General features: G+C 39.6%; 1 protein-coding gene across 1 annotated transcript in view; it reads left to right on the forward strand.

Annotated features, from left to right (window-relative positions):
- The window catches only part of tent4a (terminal nucleotidyltransferase 4A), a 31,871-nt gene that overhangs the window by 2,785 nt on the left and 9,170 nt on the right, over positions 1-19,916 (forward strand). The window contains exons 2-10 of the mRNA XM_057828341.1: positions 8,178-8,301; positions 8,919-8,965; positions 9,068-9,188; positions 10,529-10,636; positions 15,803-15,931; positions 16,023-16,230; positions 16,309-16,435; positions 16,518-16,621; positions 18,231-18,415. Coding sequence (XP_057684324.1) covers positions 8,178-8,301; positions 8,919-8,965; positions 9,068-9,188; positions 10,529-10,636; positions 15,803-15,931; positions 16,023-16,230; positions 16,309-16,435; positions 16,518-16,621; positions 18,231-18,415 — 1,153 coding nt within the window. The remainder of the gene's footprint in view (positions 1-8,177; positions 8,302-8,918; positions 8,966-9,067; positions 9,189-10,528; positions 10,637-15,802; positions 15,932-16,022; positions 16,231-16,308; positions 16,436-16,517; positions 16,622-18,230; positions 18,416-19,916) is intronic.

Genomic DNA, 19,916 nt, shown 5'->3' on the forward strand with positions numbered 1-19,916 from the left:
CTTTTCACTAACTCAACTCATGCCGCCAGATAAAAAAAAAAAAAAAAAAAAAAAAACAATAATACCTGACTGCTTCTGACAGCCGCTACAAACTACGTCCACATAATGCTATGGTAGATATCACATGTATAAAGAACTAGATGTGAAATGACACTCGGAAGCGTTAGCAACACATGTATAGAAAACTAGATGCAAAATGACAGACTTGCCGGCCATAGTAAACAGCCGCCATCTTCAAGGAGTAGACTTCCCTGGAAGGCTGTTATAGTGAACCTTCTAAGCGAACCTAATAAACTTTTTTATCTAAAATACTCCTAAATCGGCAAAATCTTTACTTGAATCTATCTTTAAAACAGATTGAAAACTTTCACATGTCGAAAGTAGACAGAAGGGAAATTATGGAATAACAGGAGCAATTATAACAACTTTAACGGAAAGATTATCATTGGTTGACATTAAATTAATTGAATATAGTTTAAAGCTGCTGATACACAATGGGGACTTGAGTATTTTATTTACTGTTTGGAGTGTTAACTTGATACTGAAACAGTGGTGTATTGAAGCCTGAGAGGATTTTTGTCAATTTTTTAACTAATGTACGAAACATTAAAAGTAGCTAATAGCTGGGGGGGTTACATCAATAATCGATTTTTAATCGAATCGTAGCCGCTGAATCGTAATCAAATTGTTAGGTTACCAAAGATTCCCACCTCTAGTTTTTAAGCACTTCTAATGTAATAATTATAAGTTTTAAACATGTTACTGTCCCACCAAATTATTTTTAAACAAGAATTGAATTCCTAAATGCTTCATTGAGCGAGTCCACTCAAATCCGCTCAAGCTGCTCACTTACAATGAGTTTCTACAGCAACTGTTTAACAAGTTAAACAATGACTGACGCATGCAGCGCTTTGAAGCTTCGGGTTCCATGCATCTGTGGCTGGATCAAACATTAGATTTCTGTCAATCATCGTTAACTTTAATAAGCAACTCCACTGCCTGATGACAAAGAGCATGGAGAGGAAGGGAAGGTGAGTGAGACTACGCGATCGGCTAGGTACAACTCATCTGTATTTATTTTTTTAATTGGGGGGAAAAAATCCGCGATGGACTGAAGGCGCCAAGTTTGAAGTGCGAAGTAGCGAGAGATCACTGTATATCGTTTGAATATCGCCATCGCGATGTTCGCATGCATGTTATTCCTATCGCAAGATGTGCGATTATTATGATTACTATTTTTAACACGTAAACTTTTGGTTTGCTTCATAAAAGCGGCAACTGTGCTGAGACATGGCTTCCTGTATCCCTTTTATATACAGCAATCTTCATTATTCACAGATAAAACCACTTAGCCTGGATTAAATGGTATTATATGAATACAATTGGATAGTGCGGTTTTGCCATTTTTTTTGCACTTTCAGTCCTTAAATAAAGGAATAATAAATACAATTAAAGTAAATTGAAGCACCTTAAATCTATAATGCAACAATAAAAAATACAGAAATTAAGACAACATTTTTATAAACAATATGATGAGTTGTTAGAATATAAAATAAAGAAAAAAATGAAGATTCCAAGGATAAATAAGAAAAACAAGGGGGAAACTCAGGGAAAAACAATCTAATAAAATACTGAATAGAATACACTAAAACCAAAACATGTGGAGTCAACCAAAGTCTTCCCAAACAGAGCTGTTCAAGTCATCTTTTGAAAATTCTTCTAGTTCTAATATTGCTATATCGCAATAGATCACAAAACCCCAAAAAGTTGCAATGTAAGTTTTTTCCAATATCATTCCGCCCTAGTTGTAACTATGGTTTAAATGTCATATTTTGGACCACAATACTATTTCATAAAAACTTTAAGATGCTCAGTGACCATCTTTTTTGGATACTGGTGCAGTAATTCCACTTTTGTGTTTTATAAGCAGAATACAACTATATATTTCCACATCCACTTTACATTTGTGTACTTACTAGTGCTGCAATGATTCATCGATTAACTCGAGTAATTTGATTAGAAAAAAATGCTTCGAATCAAATTTTGTTGATTCGAGTATATTTTTGATTAGAGTGGCGTTGTCATGTTTTGTTTTGAAAGTGTTTGCATTTAGTTTTATTGATTTGGGTAGATGCACTGCCCTCTAGTGGCAACAGTGAATATGCCATAACTTATTTAACATGGTTGAATCCAGCTGCTCCCTGTTAAGACCAACATTAGGCAAGTTTTTGTTTGAGTTCATATGTTATGCTTTCATGATTTAGTTTAAAGGTATATTTAGCTGTTTTTTGTGGGAATATGTGTTTGAACGATTAGTTAATAATATTGTAAAAAAAACATATATGGCGGAAAGCACAGACAAGACTGAAAAAGCAGTTTCTGCTCTTGCACTCCTCTTTAAAAGAAACTGCTGTATTTTAAGCCAAAACAACTGTTGTTTGATAGAACAATATGTCTATATGCTGCCATATCAGATTCATGGCGCATGAAGCCCCTAAACTATTTATAATCTGTCCGTTTTACCCTGAAAACCTCCATTTACAGACATCGCGCAACCGCTTTTGTTTCAACCCAGCCATAAAACGAAGGTAATTAATTATATTTATTATTCAAAATGTCTCTCATTTTAATCTTAGAATCATTAATTGATGTCTAATATTTCATTAAAAAAAAAAAAAAAAAGACTTTAAAAAATTATTCGCTCGCATGTTTAAAACTTTTAAACAAATGGCGTCACAATGAAAATAATGGTGTCTGTTAAAAAGTCACGGATATCTACCTCATAACTATCGCTTAATTGTATTTTTTCTGTTACTGTCGCATTTTCTCCGATATGTTAGATGATAAATAATCCATCCAAATAAAGAAAAATTGAAAAAAAAATAGTTTAAAAGGGTACTATATGAAAAAGAAAATCTCGACCACCCCTTGATGTCTGCGATTTCTGCATCGCGACCCTTGTTATATGACCATGTTTCACCCATAAAATCCCCCCAAAATCCAGCTGTGGCCATTCACAGCTGTATCTTGAGTCTCTTGACACTTAGTGATATATGCTACATGCAGTTTTTGGATCGAAGCAAGGTAAGTACGCAATAATATCTCGTTAAAGTAATGGCGTCTGTAATTCTGCTCTCGCGTGCTCTCACCTCCAGATAGGGTTTGCTGTTTTAAAAAAAATGTTTGTTTTTTTTTAAATGCCCTCCTGTTCAAAAATTGTCTTGCCCTAGAAAATTGAGATTTTAAGTTTTCCAAGGATGTATCACACATGCGGATGATTAACTTTGGCAATTTGGGTGTCTCAGAGCGGAAGTTCAAGTCATCTGAGTGTTTTACGTCATATATAGTTATTTTATAGCATTTAAGTACGCATTAAATATTCCTAATCAGATTAGTCGATTATTCGAACTAATTGATAGAATAATCGATAGCTGCAGCCCTAGTACTTACTTATGCCAAGTACCAATATTTTATCATTCTACTATATTTTGCTATTGTTTATTTTAAACAAAAATACTAATTCTGAATACTGAGTACTTAAGATAACAGGAATCAAACAATCGATCAAATTTATTTATATAGCACATCATCTTGATTTTTGGCCTTAGTCTGGTCTGTGTCTAGATTTTTGGCTGTGAGTTATAGCCAATAGCAGCTCTGAATTGAAGTACTCTTTTACTCCTAGTGAGAATAAAGTGACTGCACCAACAACTCTCTTGAACACATATGAGGGCATTACAATACTTTCAAAGCAAACATTTCTGGAAATGAAACATTCATGCAAATTATTGTTACAACGTGCAATGATTATATTTAACACACAACAACATGTTTATCTTGTCACACTTGAAGCCTGGGACACGATATTTCAGTTATGTGGTCTCTCGCTGTAAACACTAGGAGGCAGTATGCAAATGGGTCCAAATATAAGATGTGTAGAGCCTGGTGGATGATAGATGTGATGCAGAGTCAACTCTGTGCGTTAATTGTTGCCTTCAAGAACGTATTTTGAAAACTTCAAATTGTATTGCTATGAGGTGTGATTGGAAGATATTTGTTGCATGGTGCAACAATACCTCTGCTCTTCAGTCTGACATCTATGCATGAGTGTCTGGCTGGCTGGCAGAATGTTTTCACCAAGGCGTGGGCACATGAGCTGACTGAATGCCCCGTAGGGCTTCAGTAATTGATTGTGACAGTCCCCCTGTTCCGTATTTCACACTGACACTATGGCATGCATTCTTCGAAAAAATGAGCGGCCACAGGGGTGGAACAGAGACCTACTGTTCCTCGGCATTTGGAGGCTAAGAAATCTTCCTGTTATGCTGTGCCACCTCCAAAGGCGACTACAGTCCGTTTTGTGATACTGGTCAACATTCAAAACAAATCAACTGTCTCACAAGCATAATGAAATCAAACCCAAATGCTATCAAGTAAACGGGGCTAGAAACAATAGCAGGAAGTAGAAACCTACAGGTCCAAACTAAAACCAGCAGTAGCTCTAAATAGGAGTGGGAACCTCTTGTTACCCCACGATATGATACGATTTGCGATACAAAGCTCACGATATTGATGATCTGACGATATGGCGATACAACGATTATCGATACATTGGTCAGGAAATCATTCTAGGATATTCTACAAACAACTAATAAACAGAAAAACAAGCTTCTGCTAGGAATTGGAATGAGTTTATCACTAGTAGACGTCCAATCTATTTGAACTGGGAGGGTGGCCAATGGCCATCCCTCCCACTTCAAACGGATTGAACGTCTATGGCCGTCATTGGCAGCCAATGCCAAGCAATGAGGTAATTTTGGGCCATTTAAGGTCAATTACCTGTTGATTTTCAGTTACTTCCTGTTGATTTGGGGGTATTTTATGGGTCATTTTCTGTTTATTTTGCGTTACAGAACAGGAAGTGACCTGGGAATCACCTGAATGTTTAGGTAGTGACTCAAACTCAAAAGGAAATGACCTGTAAATGAACAGCAAGTGACCTGTAAATGCCCGAAAAATCGGACGGATTGACTGCGAATGCTCTGGTGTCGAATTAGTGCTGCAACGATTAATCGATTAACTCGAGTAGTCGATTAGAAAAAAAAAGATTCAAATTAAATGTTGCTGCTTCGAGTATTCGTTTCATTAAATTGACGTTGTAATGGTTTGTTTTGAAAGTGTTTGCATTTTTTAAAATTGATTTGGGTGGATACATGGCACTCTAGTCTATTTCATTTCACATGGCTGAATCCATCTGCTCCCTGTTAAGACCAACATAAGCGAAGTTTTTGTTTGCGCAAATGATTTTTTAAATGCATTCGTAATTTAGTGTAAAGGTATATTTAGCCATTTTTTGTGGGAATATGTGTCTGAGCCATTTGTTAAGAGCATTGTAAAAAGCGTTAGCACAGGGGTGGGCAAACCGGTCCTCGAGGGCCGCAGTGGGTCCTGGTCTTTGTTCCAACTGACCCAGCACAGCTAGTTTAACCAATGAGGTTTCAGCAGAAATGAGAAGCACCTGACTGCAATCGACTGATTACACGTGTAAAACAGCAGATTGGTTAAAAGGTGTCCTCTTAATGGGTTGCAACAAAAACCCGCACCCACTGCGGCCCTTTGTGGAATAGTTTGCCCACCCCTGCGTTAGCATATTATAGCATATAAGTTAGCGGACTTTTGCTTTGTAAGTTAGCCAATTGTTCTTTGTTGTACATAGATTTTCTTTTTTTTTTATATATATATACCGTGTGAGGCTCAGCTCAGGTATTATAATTTTTTAAGTTTCTTATCCGATTATTCGAGATAAATAGTTAATCGATTAATCGGCTACTAAAATCATCGATAGCTGCAGCCCTATTTCGAATGAACGAACGTTCCCAGTCTAAATGGATTGGGCGTCGAGCACCATCAATGGCAGCCTTAGAGTTGCCGGAGACACTATTATGGTGGAAGATTTTGGTAGGAACTTTTTTTTTTTAAACACAGACACCTTTTTAAAACGATATCTCGATTCTTGGCAGGAGCATATCGATAACCTTATGGGATACAAAGTATCACGATATATCACCATTTCGATATTTTGTCACACCCCTAGTTCTAAATGTTTGCCCAGCAGAACCAACCGACTCAGTTTTCTATGCATGAGTACTGAGCGTCTTCAACTATCATTACATTGAGAAAAAATAAAATCATGCAATAGATTGGAATTAATCATTTGACTCTGCCAAGAATGAGGTCTATTGAGGTGCGCTGACACTGCAAGTTACAATCATTACAAGTATTTTACCAAAGATGTTGGTCAGTTTTGGCGGTTCCTTTACAAATACTCTAACTGAAGTTTTACAATAGTAGTTTCTTCTTGCTTGTGGCTATGTTAGAAATGTCCCTGATTCACCTCAGGTGGCTGCTAAAGTGAATGTAGATCAGATGTTATCATTACTAAGTCTGAAAAGCTGACATAAAGCCTAAAAACATAAATATTCGTATTTAAAGTGCGGTAGGTTTTGTTTGGCTTTGAGAATCACATTTCTTTCCAGCCAAAGTTTTTAAAAGTTGGTCATTTTTCTCTGTAAAAGCTAGGCAAGGAAACGTATTTTTGTAATACAAAACGTAATGAGGATTTGCTACGTGGTCAAGAGCTGTGCAAGTGCAAATCTGTTTGCATTATACTGGCTCTGACGCAAGAATGGAAATGCTTTAATTAGATGCAGAAACTTTGGTCTCGTGTTTTGTTCAGAGTAGTGATATAAAACTTGAAAAGAGAAAAAAAACAAGCATAAATGATTTAAAATGTCATCACAAATTTAATCTCAAATATAACTACAATGAATGTTCAGATTTGTTCAGCTCAAGTTTACATGTAATCATTTGAAACTCAATGGAAATTAATTTTCTAGCATTCCTAAATGTCATTTAAAAGTAGATACAAGGGCACCACTGTACAGTCCATGACAAAAGTCTGTACAAACAGAAGTTGTAGAAACAATTGCTAATAACCTGACTTTTAATCAATCGGTTTCAGAAATGGCTCATCTGAAAGCTAAGACCCTCCTAAATGATGTTGAATTTACAAAAATATATTTGTTTCACTGAAAAAAGATTTATCATTCAATGAAGACATAACGGCCAAATTTTGGCAAGACAAAAGTTTTGTCGCCTACAGAAAGTAGTGTGAAAATTGAACAAAAAATGGACTTCAAATACAAAAATATGTTACATAACATAAGCGAATTAAGTAGTGGTGCTGTGAGATTCAAATATAATATCTTGTATGACTTCCATGGGCTTCGGCAAGGATTCATTCAATTTATTGAAGTCATGAGGAACATCAAAGAAAGCAGTCTTGCATGCCTCCCAGAGTTCATCAACATACTTGGGTTTCGTCTGCTCTTGAGCAAGACCCCAGACTTGCTCAATGATGTTCATGTCTGGTGACTGGGCTGGCCAGTCTTGGAGGATCTTGATCTTCTTTGCCTTGAGGAACTTCAAGGTAGGGATTGAAGTATGCGATGGACCACCATCCTGCTGCAGAATTTGTCCCTTTTTATGGTCAGGAATGTAAGAGGCAGCTAAGATTTGTTGATATTTCAGACTATTTATCTCTCAGGGTGCAGACAATTAAAAAACCGTGTGGCATTTGCCAAGACCCACAGCCTGTCAAAAGGATGGGAGCTGGAAAAGTGGCAAAAGGTGGATTTTTCAGATGAATCGTCCATTGAATTACCCCGCAGTTGCCACAAATATTGCAGGAGACCTACTGGAGCCTGCATGGATCCTAGATTCACTCAGAAAACAATTTTCACACTACTGTCTGTAGGCGAAAAAACGTTTGTCTTGCCAAAATTTAACCTTTATGGCTTCATTAAATGTTAAATCTTTTTTCAGTGAAACAAATATATTTTTGTACATTCAACATCATTTGGGAGGGTCTTAGCTTTCATATGAGCCATTTTTGAAACCAATTAAATAATTAAAAGTCAGGTTATTTGCAATTATTTCTACAAAATGGATAAGCAACAAGACTTTTGTCAGGGACTGTATAGTTAAGCTTAAAATAAAGATACTAAGGATACACTGATGCCAGTATAAATGACGATTCTGTAAATCTGCATTCTCTGACTGTTAAAAATGCTCTGATATGACAACACAGGCATTATATCCCATTGTTTCTTTCTCAGACTCCATGAAGAGTTGATGGACTTCTACAACTTCATGTCTCCGCGGCCAGAGGAGGCCGCTATGAGAAAAGAGGTGGTCAGCCGGATATTGAGAATTATCAAGGAGCTGTGGCCCACCGCAGATGTAAGTTCCAATCGTCAATGGGGATTTGTACAGGGAAAACCTAAACCCTATTTCATTCTTTAATACACGGCCTGTAAGGCAAAGCTCCTCATCAGTCATCTGATTTGTGCCTGTCATCAATCGTGCACTTCCATTGTGACATTGCCGCCTAGTCGTATTTCCCAGACGCAGAAGGAAGGACCTCCACTCGGCCTCCCCCTTTTTGAGAGTTAGTTCTCGCAGCCCTTAAACGCAGCTATTTCTCTTCTCGCCATTGTTTGCTTGGCTTGGCAGCGCTTTCGACTTGGCACTGTCTGGCCACTCCTAAGTGAAACCCGGAAATGCATTGTCCCAATGTGTGTGGACCCGTGAATTGGATATTATGGACTGTAAATTATCACCGTGTATGGGGCTGTTATGCAATAGCGCTGTGCAATGAAAATGTTGAATGTTGTTTTGTAACAGCCGATTTAGTTCAGTGGTTGCAGCAATGATCCCTTAAACGAGGAGACTTTCTCTGTGTGCAGGATAGATTAATGGGTCCGCTTACATAGCCTGTCTGTCAACAGGGCACAGCAGAACTAGTGGGACACATGATTAATGGGTAGTCTTCATTTTTTCATGTTCTGCTTTTATAGGTCCAAATATTTGGCAGCTTCAGTACAGGACTCTACCTTCCAACAAGGCAAGAAAGACTCACATGAATCTGTCAACGAGGCATTGTAAACATTGAGTATTTTTTTTCCATCCATTGTTATGACTTGGAATGTGACTTTCACCCCTTTAGCGACATTGACCTGGTGGTATTTGGAAAGTGGGAGCGCCCTCCGCTACAAGAGTTGGAGCTGGCTCTTCGCAAGCACAACGTTGCTGAGCCGTTCTCCATCAAAGTGCTGGATAAAGCTACTGTAAGTATTCCGCCATGCCAGCCTTCACATTTTTAAGCAGGCAACCAGATCAGGCGGTTCCTATTCTTGATGCGATTAAAATCGGAATCATGTAATCACGTTATTTGATGCTTTATTTTCCAAAATGTTCACGTCGCAGAAGCACGAGATGCTTTGTTAATGAGCAATGTTGTAGGGAAGTGGAAGAAGCTCTGCCAAATCACAACTTGGCAACACTTCGATGGGCCTAGAAAAAACCTTTTTTAGACTTCAAGTGGTCAGCCAGAAATCTAAAGCTTTGGCTGGATCGCTCCTTTATCTCTTTGAGAGGAGGAATGGAAACGAGGTGCACTAAACTTGCAGACACAATTAGTGTCCCCCATCTGTTTGCATGAAGGCAGGCCTGCGCACAGATAACTCGGGGAGAATAGTTGACTAGAGGCGCTAGTGTCAAGACTGTTACCTACTCCGAGGAAGTCTGGGAAGAAATCGCCACCCCCCACCTAACACCTATGCGTCATTACGATTGTTTCCTAATAACGTGTCGCCTCACAATGGATGGAAGTACAAATAATGTGTTACTGTACTTCAGTAGTTTTTTCAGGTTTCAGTCAGTTTTATTTTTACTCTCTACAGTTGATTATTTACTTTGAACTAGGGCTGTCAAACGATTAAAATTTTTAATCGAGTTAATTACAGCTTTAAAATTAATTAATCGTAATTAATCGCAATTCAAAGCATCTATAAAATATGCCATATTTTTCTGTAAATTATTGTTGGAATGGAAAGATAAGACACGACGGATATATACATTCAACATACGGTACATAAGTACTGTATTTTGTTTATTATAACAATAAATCAACAAGATGGCATTGACATTATTAACATTCTGTTAAAGTGATCCATGGATAGAAAGACTTGTAGTTCTTAAAAGATAAATGTTGGTACAAGTTATAGAAATTTTATATTAAAATCCCTCTTAATGTTTTCGTTTGAATAAAATTTGTAAAATTTTCAATCAAAAAATAAACTAGTAGCTCGCCATTGTCGATGTCATGTGGTGCCGAAACCCATAAAATCAGTCGCACCCAAGCGCCAGCAAAGGGGGACAAAACATCGAAAAACACAAGCAAAAAGTGGACATTACACTGTGCTGTCATTTTAATCTGTTTGAGCGGGGCATGTGCGTTAAATACGTCAAATATTTTAACGTGATTAATTTAAAAAAATAATTACCGCCCGTTAACGCGATAATTTTGACAGCTCTACTTTGAACAATTGTTTACAGAAGTATCTACTTATACCGAAGCACGGTTTAGAAATAATGTTGCCACTTCTGTCATCTTGATATTTTTCAGGTGCCAATCATCAAGCTTACAGACCAGGAGACTGAGGTGAAAGTGGACATCAGCTTCAATGTGGAGACTGGCGTCAAGGCGGCAAGTTTCATTAAAGATTATGTTCAGGTGGGACACTGTTACATTATTTTATAATGAAGCTGAGCATAATCCTTTTCGTAACACCTGTTGACTACTTAAGGCTGATTTATGGTTCTGCGTCCTGTTGACGGTGTAGCGACAACGTAGACCCTACGTTGATTGAGGTAGTTCTCCGTCAAGGGAACACGTTGCTCTGTAATTCACCACCAAGCCAATAGAGGGGTGTGGCTTTGTCTTGTATGGTTTTGGTGGACTCTCGTCACATTTCTTTAGTTTTCCTCCGGTCATAGACAGCAATGGCAACAGATATGGAACACGTGTATTTGGAGTTGCAGCTAATCAATATTGAACAACAAATGTTGAGGCGTAGGCGACACAGAAGACATTTGCAGAGATGTTTGAATGTTTGAAGGTGGCGGTGTTGTTGTGCTGAACCGGAAACAACGTTCTGAGCCAGGGTTATTTTTAGCAGCCCTTCTAATTTTCATCTTAGTTTTAGTCTTTTGGAAAAAAATACTTATTTATCTTAGTCATTTCAAAATGTGTTCGTCTTGGTTTTAATCAACGAAAACTCAACAAAATTTCGTCTAGTTTTAGTCGACAATTACTCAAAATGTTTTTTCGCCTGTAAACTTCAAAAGTTTTAGGCCATGAATAAATAAATAAATAAAAGGTTTCCAACAATTTTGAATGAATATTGACCGACGAGCACATAATTGAGTGTACAAGGACATCACCATCTATGTGATGATAATGCACACTCAGCAGGAAAACAGTACATTATTTTCAATGAATTAAACTCGGCTGGCCACCACGAACTGTATGTAAAAAGTTTTCCAAGATTTTAAGATGACACTCACCACGCTAAATGCTGATGCGAATGCTATGCTAATGCTACAAGTTACATTTAGTGTGTGATAATCACAAAGTACAGACCTTTAAAGGCTACAGTAACATGGCATATCTTTCACACATGAGTAAGCATGCGTGTTGGGGGGCGCCGCAGCAAATCACATGAGTGACATGACCAAACACTGCCACGATGAGTGCTAACTACACATACGGCATAAACTGTCACACATTGTGAACTCATGACAGAAACTACGGCAAATTTTCATCTCATTCTCGTTTTGTCAGACGAAAACTGGCATCCATCTCGTATAGACTTCATAATATATTGACGTGACACTGAATAATTGGGGGCCTATCTCCGTCAAAGCTGACCGAGTGGAAAGCATTGATTTTACATAATATATGTCGAATGTGCTGCTAGTCTTTAAGCCACTGTGGCTTTGACGAAAACAACGCTATTCTGAGCGGACCAATCACAGTCCTTTGACGTTCACATCACGTCGAGTTGATGTGACGCGTAGTCAGGATTTTTTGGAGGTGCATGTCAGGCTACGGCGTGGAGTCCAAATCAGGTCTGTGCTAATGGCATAATTCTGCTGTCACCCTAACATAAAAGCATAAATCAGCCTTTAACTTGTATCTTATTTTCCAAAGTGAATGTAAAGTGAATTAATTTGTTCAATACTCAAGTTTCAATCATCATAAAACCTTTATTCACTCTGCAGCTGATGTTTCAAGGTCAATGTTCAATAAATTTGCATAGAAATTGTTTTTGAAAAAGTTAAGTATGTTTTTGTTAAATCTTTTCCAAAACAAAAACACAGTCGAGATTAAAACTGAAGTTGAAGTGTCATGTGATTTTCTGTTTAAACTCCAACGTTTAGTTGTTGACTTTTGAGGCGTATTTTTTTCCCCCCTGAATTTCTAGTTTAACTCCCAAAATATACCACTTTACGGGAACTTTACGGGAACTTGACTCTGAACGTTCCACTGCAACGGGAAATAAATGCACGTTAGAAGCAAGTCATGGCGATGAAGAATAGGAGAGCAGGACAAAGGGAGGTCAAGCAGACATATTTAAATCCAACCAAGCACCAGTGGAGTCGCATAATTACTGTTTTAGAGTGGCATCTAAATATAGAACTTTGGAAATTCCCCACTGTGAATTGTGTCCAGCCAGCAGTTGAAAGCATTACACTTGATTCGCTTTGCCTCATCCTGGAAGCAACCCCAGATTTTGTGCCCGCTGCATGTCGGCAGTGTTGCTTCTTAGATGTACTCCTAATGTCTCTCCTCCCGAGGGTGGATGTCTGCTCGCTTTCGTCATGCGTGTTTTAGCCAACACAACCCAGGAATTCCAGGTGCTGATCTTCCAGCGAGATGTCATCCTTCAGTTTTTGTTCATTTGTTTATGTTGCGTCGCGGTTCCGCCGGGGTTACGTGTTACGGCTTGAAAGCTCACCGCTGACAGCCACACTCAATCAAACCCCTGCGAGTGCCAGTTTTGTTAATGTGCGAGGGAGCGAGGCTTTGCTGCAGTCTTATCGGAGAGCGGATAGGGGTGGAAGGACTCCTACTATGCAGGCAGCTTCCAGTCTTGTTCTCACCTCTTTAAGCATTTTTGAAATGTCAGCCAAGCTTCACACACAGACACAGATGCACGCTAAGCGCCACGAGCCTTTGGAAAATTAACACAAATATTTGTAATTCCTGTCTGTAGGCCCACTGGGTTTTTAGTATATTAATGCAGTATAACGCCTCTGGTCGAGTGAACTTTACAGATTTGAAGATATGAACTTGGGTGTTAGAAAGCAATAATTGAAATGCGCATTTTCTCGATTTGGTCCGAAGAGGATAAAAGTAAGTCTGAAATTCAGTAAGTAAGTTCAGTAAGTACAGTGGGGTAAATAAGTATTTAGTCAACCACTAATTTTGCAAGTTCTCCCACTTGAAAATATTAGAGAGGCCTGTAATTGTCAACATGGGTAAACCTCAACCATGAGAGAGAGAATGTAGGGGAAAAAAACAGAAAATCACGTTGTTTGATTTTTAAAGAATTTATTTGCAAATCATGGTGGAAAATAAGTATTTGGTCAATACCAAAAGTTCATCTCAATACTTTGTTATGTACCCTTTGTTGGCAATAACGGAGCCCAAACGTTTTCTGTAACTCTTCACAAGCTTTTCACACATTGTTGCTGTTATTTTGGCCCATTCCTCCATGCAGATCTCCCCTAGAGCAGTGATGTTTTGGGGCTGTCATTGGGCAACACGGACTTTCAACTCCCTCCTCACCCCGTGGCGTCAAAATGATAACAAGAACAGTGAGCAAAAATCCCAGAACCACACGCGGGGACCTAGTGAATCACCTACAGAGAGCTGGGACCACAGTAACAACAGCTACTATCAGTGAAACAATTCGCCACCAGGGACTCAAATCCTGCACTGCCAGACGTGTCCCCCTGCTGAAGAAAGTACACGTCCAGGCCCGTCAGCGGTTCGCTAGAGAGCATTTGGATGATTCAGAAGAGGACTGGGAGAATGTGTTATGGTCAGATGAAACCAAAAAAGAACTTTTTGGTAGAAACACAGGTTCTCGTGTTTGAAGGAAAATTAATACTGAATTGCGCCATACCCACTGTGAAGCATGGGGGTGGGAAAATCATGCTTTCGGGCTATTTTTCTGCATAGGGACCAGGACGACTGATCTGTGTAAAGGAAAGAATGAATGGGGCCATGTATCGAGAGATTTTGAGTGAAAATCTTCTTCCATCAGCAAGGGCATTGAGGATGAGACGTGGCTGAGTCTTTCAGCATGACAATGATCCCAAACACACAGCCAGGGCAACAAAGGAGTGGCTTCGTAAGAAGCATTTCAAGGTCCTGGAGTGGCCTAGCCAGTCTCCAGATCTCAACCCCATAGAAAATCTGTGGAGGGAGTTGAAAGTCCGTGTTGCCCAATGACAGCCCCAAAACATCACTACTCTAGAGGAGATCTGCATGGAGGAATAGGTCAAAATACCAGCAACAGTGTGTGAAAAGCTTGTGAAGAGTTACAGAAAACGTTTGGGCGCCGATATTGCCAACAAAGGGTACATAACAAAGTATTGAGATGAACTTTTGGTATTGACCAAATACTTATTTTCCACCATGATTTGCTATTAAATTCTTTAAAAATCAAACAATGTGATTTTCTGGGGGGTTTTCCCCACATTCTGTCTGTCATGGTTGAGGTTTACCCTTGTTGAGAATTACAGGCCTCTGTAATATTTTCAAGTGGGAGAATTTGCACGATTAGTGGTTGACTAAATACTTATTTGCCCCGCTGTACGTTTTTAGGTGCCTCGAGGATTTCTAGCAAGAAATAGAAACAAATACTCAGTTTTACTGTTTATTCTTAAATTTTAATAAATTGATTCAGTTTATGCCATACTGTATTTTGTTCAATCAATTGACTGTCTGAAAGTTGCCACACTCCCAACTAGGAGTGGGAAGCTCTTGGCACCTCACGATACGATACGATTTGCGATACAAAGCTCACGATAACGATGATCTGACAATATGGCGATACAACGATTATCGATACATTGGTCAGGAAATCATTCTAGGATATTCTACAAACAACTAATAAACAGAAAAACAAGCTTCTGCTGTGAATTGGAATGAGTTTATCATTAGTGGACGTTCAATCTGTTTGAAGTCGGAGGGTGGCAGCGAATGAACTTTCGTTCATTCGCTGCCATCCCTCCCACTTCAAATGGATTGATCGTCTATGGCCGGTAGTAGCAGCCAATGCCAGGCAATGAGTTAATTTTGGGCCATTTAAGGTCATTTACCTGTTCATTTTACGTTACTTCCTGTTGATTTTGGGGTATTTTATGGGTCTCTTCCTGTCTATTTTAAGTTAAAGGAACAGAAAATGACCTGGGAATCATCCAAATGAATAGGCAGTGACTCAAACTCAACAGAAAATGACCTGTAAATGCCCTAAAATGAACAGCAAGTGACCTGTAAATGCCCTGAAAATCGGACAGAATGACTGCGAATGCTTTAGTTTCGAATGAACCAACGTTCCCAGTCTAAATGGATTGGGCGTCGAGCACCGTCAATGCAACCTTAGCGTTAACTGAGACACGATTATGGTGGAAGATTTTGGTAGCAACTTGTGGGTTCATTTTTATTTATGTTTTTAGACATTGACACCTTTTCAAAACGATATCTCGATTCTTTGCAGGAACATATCGATAACCTTTTGGGATACAAAGTATCACAATATATCACCATTTCGATATTTTGTCACACTCCTATTCCCAACACTCATGTTCCTCACCCCCCTTTCAGAAGTATCCGGTGCTGCCTTACCTGATCTTTGTACTGAAGCAGTTCCTGCTACAAAGAGATCTGAATGAAGTCTTCACAGGCGGAATAAGCTCCTACTGCCTCATCCTCATGGTCATCAGCTTCTTGCAGGTATTCCGAAGCTTGTTTTTTTAAAAAGAATTATAAAACATGAAGGTTGTATGTTTTAGGTTTTAAAGTTTCCTTACTGTTTATTCCTCAGCTTCACCCTCGCATCGACGCCCGGAACCCCAGTGAGAATTTGGGAGTTCTGCTGATCGAGTTTTTTGAGTTGTACGGTCGCCATTTTAACTACTTGAAAACAGGGATTCGCATCAAAAACGGAGGTGCATACATTGCCAAAGACGACATGGCCATGACCAACGGTTACAGGCCGTCCATGCTCTGCATCGAAGACCCGCTACTTCCAGGTTTGGGTATCTGTCAACATTAGAGGAAATAGTCAATAAACCTCAAAATACATTGTATTAAAATTTCCCACCATACAGGGAATGACGTGGGCAGGGGCTCGTACGGCGCCATGCACGTCAAACAGGTCTTTGACTACGCCTATACTGTCCTCAGCCATGCGGTGTCGCCGCTCGCCCGGTCGTATCCCAACAAAGACTGCGAAAGGTTGGAATTTATGGTCAAAATAAAAGTTGTTATTATCACAAATGGGACTCGACTGAAAGGGTTCTGTCATTCCTCCACGCAGCACCTTGGGAAGAATAATCAGGTTGACGCAGGAAGTGATCGACTACAGAGAGTGGATCATCAAAAAGTGGGGTGGCAGAGATCTGGCTCGAACTGATAACAGAGGTACAATTCTATAAAACTGCCTCTGGTTCTATTTATGATACAGTGAGCTTCATTTATCATGGAGTAGATATTACAGACCCACCTGGAAGAGGTGAAAATCTGTGATATGGACACCATATTAAAACCTTTATTAATACACACATAGAGCTGCAACACATACTCTACATTCTCTCTGCTTGGTGGGACCAATAAATATTTACAGTAAATGGAAAACATGGCAGCATCAAATTGAATGTGCACAACTCTAAAGTTATATACTCTTATACAGCAGGGACATGTATAGTGCTGCAACGATTAATCGATTAATTCAAGTAACTCGATTAGAAAAAAGCTCAGAATTAATTTTGCTGCTACGGGTATTTGTTTATTAAAGTGGCGTAATAGTTTGTTTTGGTTTGCATTTATTTTTATTGATTTATCTGCATACACTGCCCTCGAGTGGCAACAGTGAATATAAGTCATTTAACATGGCTGAATCTAGCTGCTCCCTGTTAAGAACAACATAAGGTTTTTGTTTGAGCTCATGTTTTTTTATGCATTCGTAATTTAGTTTATAAGTATATTTAGCCGTATTTGTGGGAATATGTGTTTGAAGGATTTGTGAAGAGCATTGGGGGAAAAAATGTTAGCATTTTATAGCATTGAAGCCAGCTGACCTTTGCTATGCAAGTCGTTCTTGTTGTTCTTTTAGTGTACTTAGATCGTCATTTATTTTTTATACCGTTTGAGGCGAAGCTCAGATATTTTATTTTTTTGTGTTCTTAATCCGATTACTCGATTATTCGAACTGGTTGATAGATAAATCGACTACTGAAATAATCGATAGCTGCAGCCCAAGACATGTACAGTGTATCACAAAAATTAGTACACCCCTCGCATTTCTGCTGATATTTAAGTATATCTTTTCATGGGACAACACTGACAAAATGAAACTTTGACACAATGAAAAGTCTGTGTGCAGCTTATATAATAGAGTTAATTTATTTTCCCCTCAAAATATAGCCATTAATATCTAAACCCCTGGCAACAAAAGTGAGTACACCCCTATGAAAAAATGCACTTCCCTAAATGTCCAAATTGAGTACTGCTTGTCATTTTCCCTCCAAAATGTCATTTGACTTGTTACAGGAGTGCTGTCAGCAATACTGCAGAGATTGAAGAGGTCGGGGGTCAGCCTGTTAGTGCTCAGACCATACGCCGCACTCTACATCAAATTGGTGTGCATGGCTGTCACCCCAGGGGGAAGCCTCTTCTGAAGACTGTACACAAGAAAGCCCGCCCATCTCATCAGACCATAGGACATGGTTCCAGTAATCCATGTGCTTTGTTGTCATGTCTTCGCAAACTGTTTGCGGGCTTTCTTGTGTACTGTCTTCAGAAGAGGCTTCCTCCTGGGGTGACAGCCATGCACACCAATTTGATTTAGAGTGCGGCGTATGGTCTGAGCACTAACAGGCTGACCCCCCACCTCTTCAATCTCTGCAGCAATGCTGACAGCACTAATGCGATGGGTGTACTCACTTTTGTGATACACTGTACAATGACCTTAGATTTCATGGGGATACGCTGTACTCCATTTCTAACATGGGCCTCCATTTTACTTCTCTAGTGCCAACTCCCAAGGAGCCAGTATCTGATCAGGACCCTAGCTGTTTTCTTGATGGTGGCGTCGGGTCGGAGGAGCAGCAGAGGGACTCCGCGTCCCCCCAGAGCGCAGACTCGCCAATGTCCATCTCCAGTCCACAGCAGCACTCGTCAGCCTCGTCTGTCTCCTCCCTCTCTGGATCAGACAATGTGAGTAACCTTATGATTTAAAACATTTAAGCCAAATTGATATTAAACTGTTGTTTAGGTGTATCTTCTCACCTGGTTAGATGTCACTGTCATTGGAGTTTAGGGGTCATTATCTGTGTGACGGGGGGGGGGGGGTGATTGCTTTGGAGACGGATGGGTGTCAAGGTGAGGTGGGGGTAAACAGCGGGGGTTAGATCAGATAGAACTGATCTGAAGCTGTTGAAAAGGCAATTTAACTCACACGCTTTCTCAATAGCCCACTTCTGCAGCCAGCCTTTTCTTGTTGAGTCCTGTCATTGACCTCATACGCCCCCACAGCTATTTGATGTTGTTCAGCTTTCAACGGAGTCCTTGACTTCCCTCGTTCACACCTTAAGTTAGCTATGCCCTCTTCACTCCACTCTGAATTCCCTTCAGATCTGTTGCTCTTCTTTTATGTGAGGTACTTAAAGTCATTGATGCAGGGTTTGTTTGTTGGGGAAATGGCACACAGTTCTGGCTGGGATCATGATCACAGAAAATGATATTTCCAGCAATACAATTTGTGCTGTCGCCATGTGGATCACTTCCTGACCACACCTACAAAGAAGCCTTATTGTTTCAGAAAGCCTTTGAACAACAGGAACATACTGAAGTGTGAAGAGCACAACATTGTGGTCTGATAATCCAAGTGTGGGCAGGGAGTATATAACAAGGCCAATGTTTTATTGTGGAAAGTAAGTAGTAGTGAGCCTAGCCTGCAGTGATTATAATCCCCAGTGATGATAAAAGCGAGGGTGGAGGCTCTGTAACCTGGCAACCGCTGTATGAGTTGTATCATACGCCGTTGCCTCTCTAGCAGATGGTCGAATATACACAGTTATTTTGTTGAAAGAGAATTCCCTCAGCAGCTAGAATGGATATGTTCCACAGCTTGTAGATCAATGTCCACAGAGCAGGGATGTTCCACTTAAATGTGTCCCTGGATTGCTTCATTGCATTCACAAAAACTAAAAGTGCCTTCCTTATTTTTTACCAGTAAGAAGGAAAGCTCACTTGGTGAAGTCCACATGTAGCCATGTCACAGTCAGACGTAACGGTGTCCCGTTGCGTTATCAGTGCACCGAGGTCATCCATTGTATTTGCCAATGACCTCACGCTTCCTATTATGAAAGCCAGAACGGAAGCTTGGATTTCTCCCCCTAGTCTGCACTTTTCACGCCGGTCTTGCAGCCTCGCTGTCACGTTCGCCTCTTCCGGAGTTCCAGAGGAATTCCCGCCAGTGCTTTACGCTCAAGCCAGAAATGATAAGAGCCAACAACTGGTTGCGTGTATCAGAACATCTGCGTGGAGAATCTTCACACAAATACCAGAAGTACTGGAGGGAAAGTGGAAAACATGTTGCTGACTATCATGTGGAAAAACAGAGTTATGTTGCATAAAAAGCAAAACAAACAGTCTTAAAGGTAGCTTCTGTATCAAGATGCTGTTCTTCTTCCAGTTTGAGATTGTCATTAATTAA

This window comes from Corythoichthys intestinalis, chromosome 22 (genome assembly GCF_030265065.1).
Source record: "Corythoichthys intestinalis isolate RoL2023-P3 chromosome 22, ASM3026506v1, whole genome shotgun sequence".
Lineage (NCBI taxonomy): Eukaryota > Metazoa > Chordata > Actinopteri > Syngnathiformes > Syngnathidae > Corythoichthys > Corythoichthys intestinalis.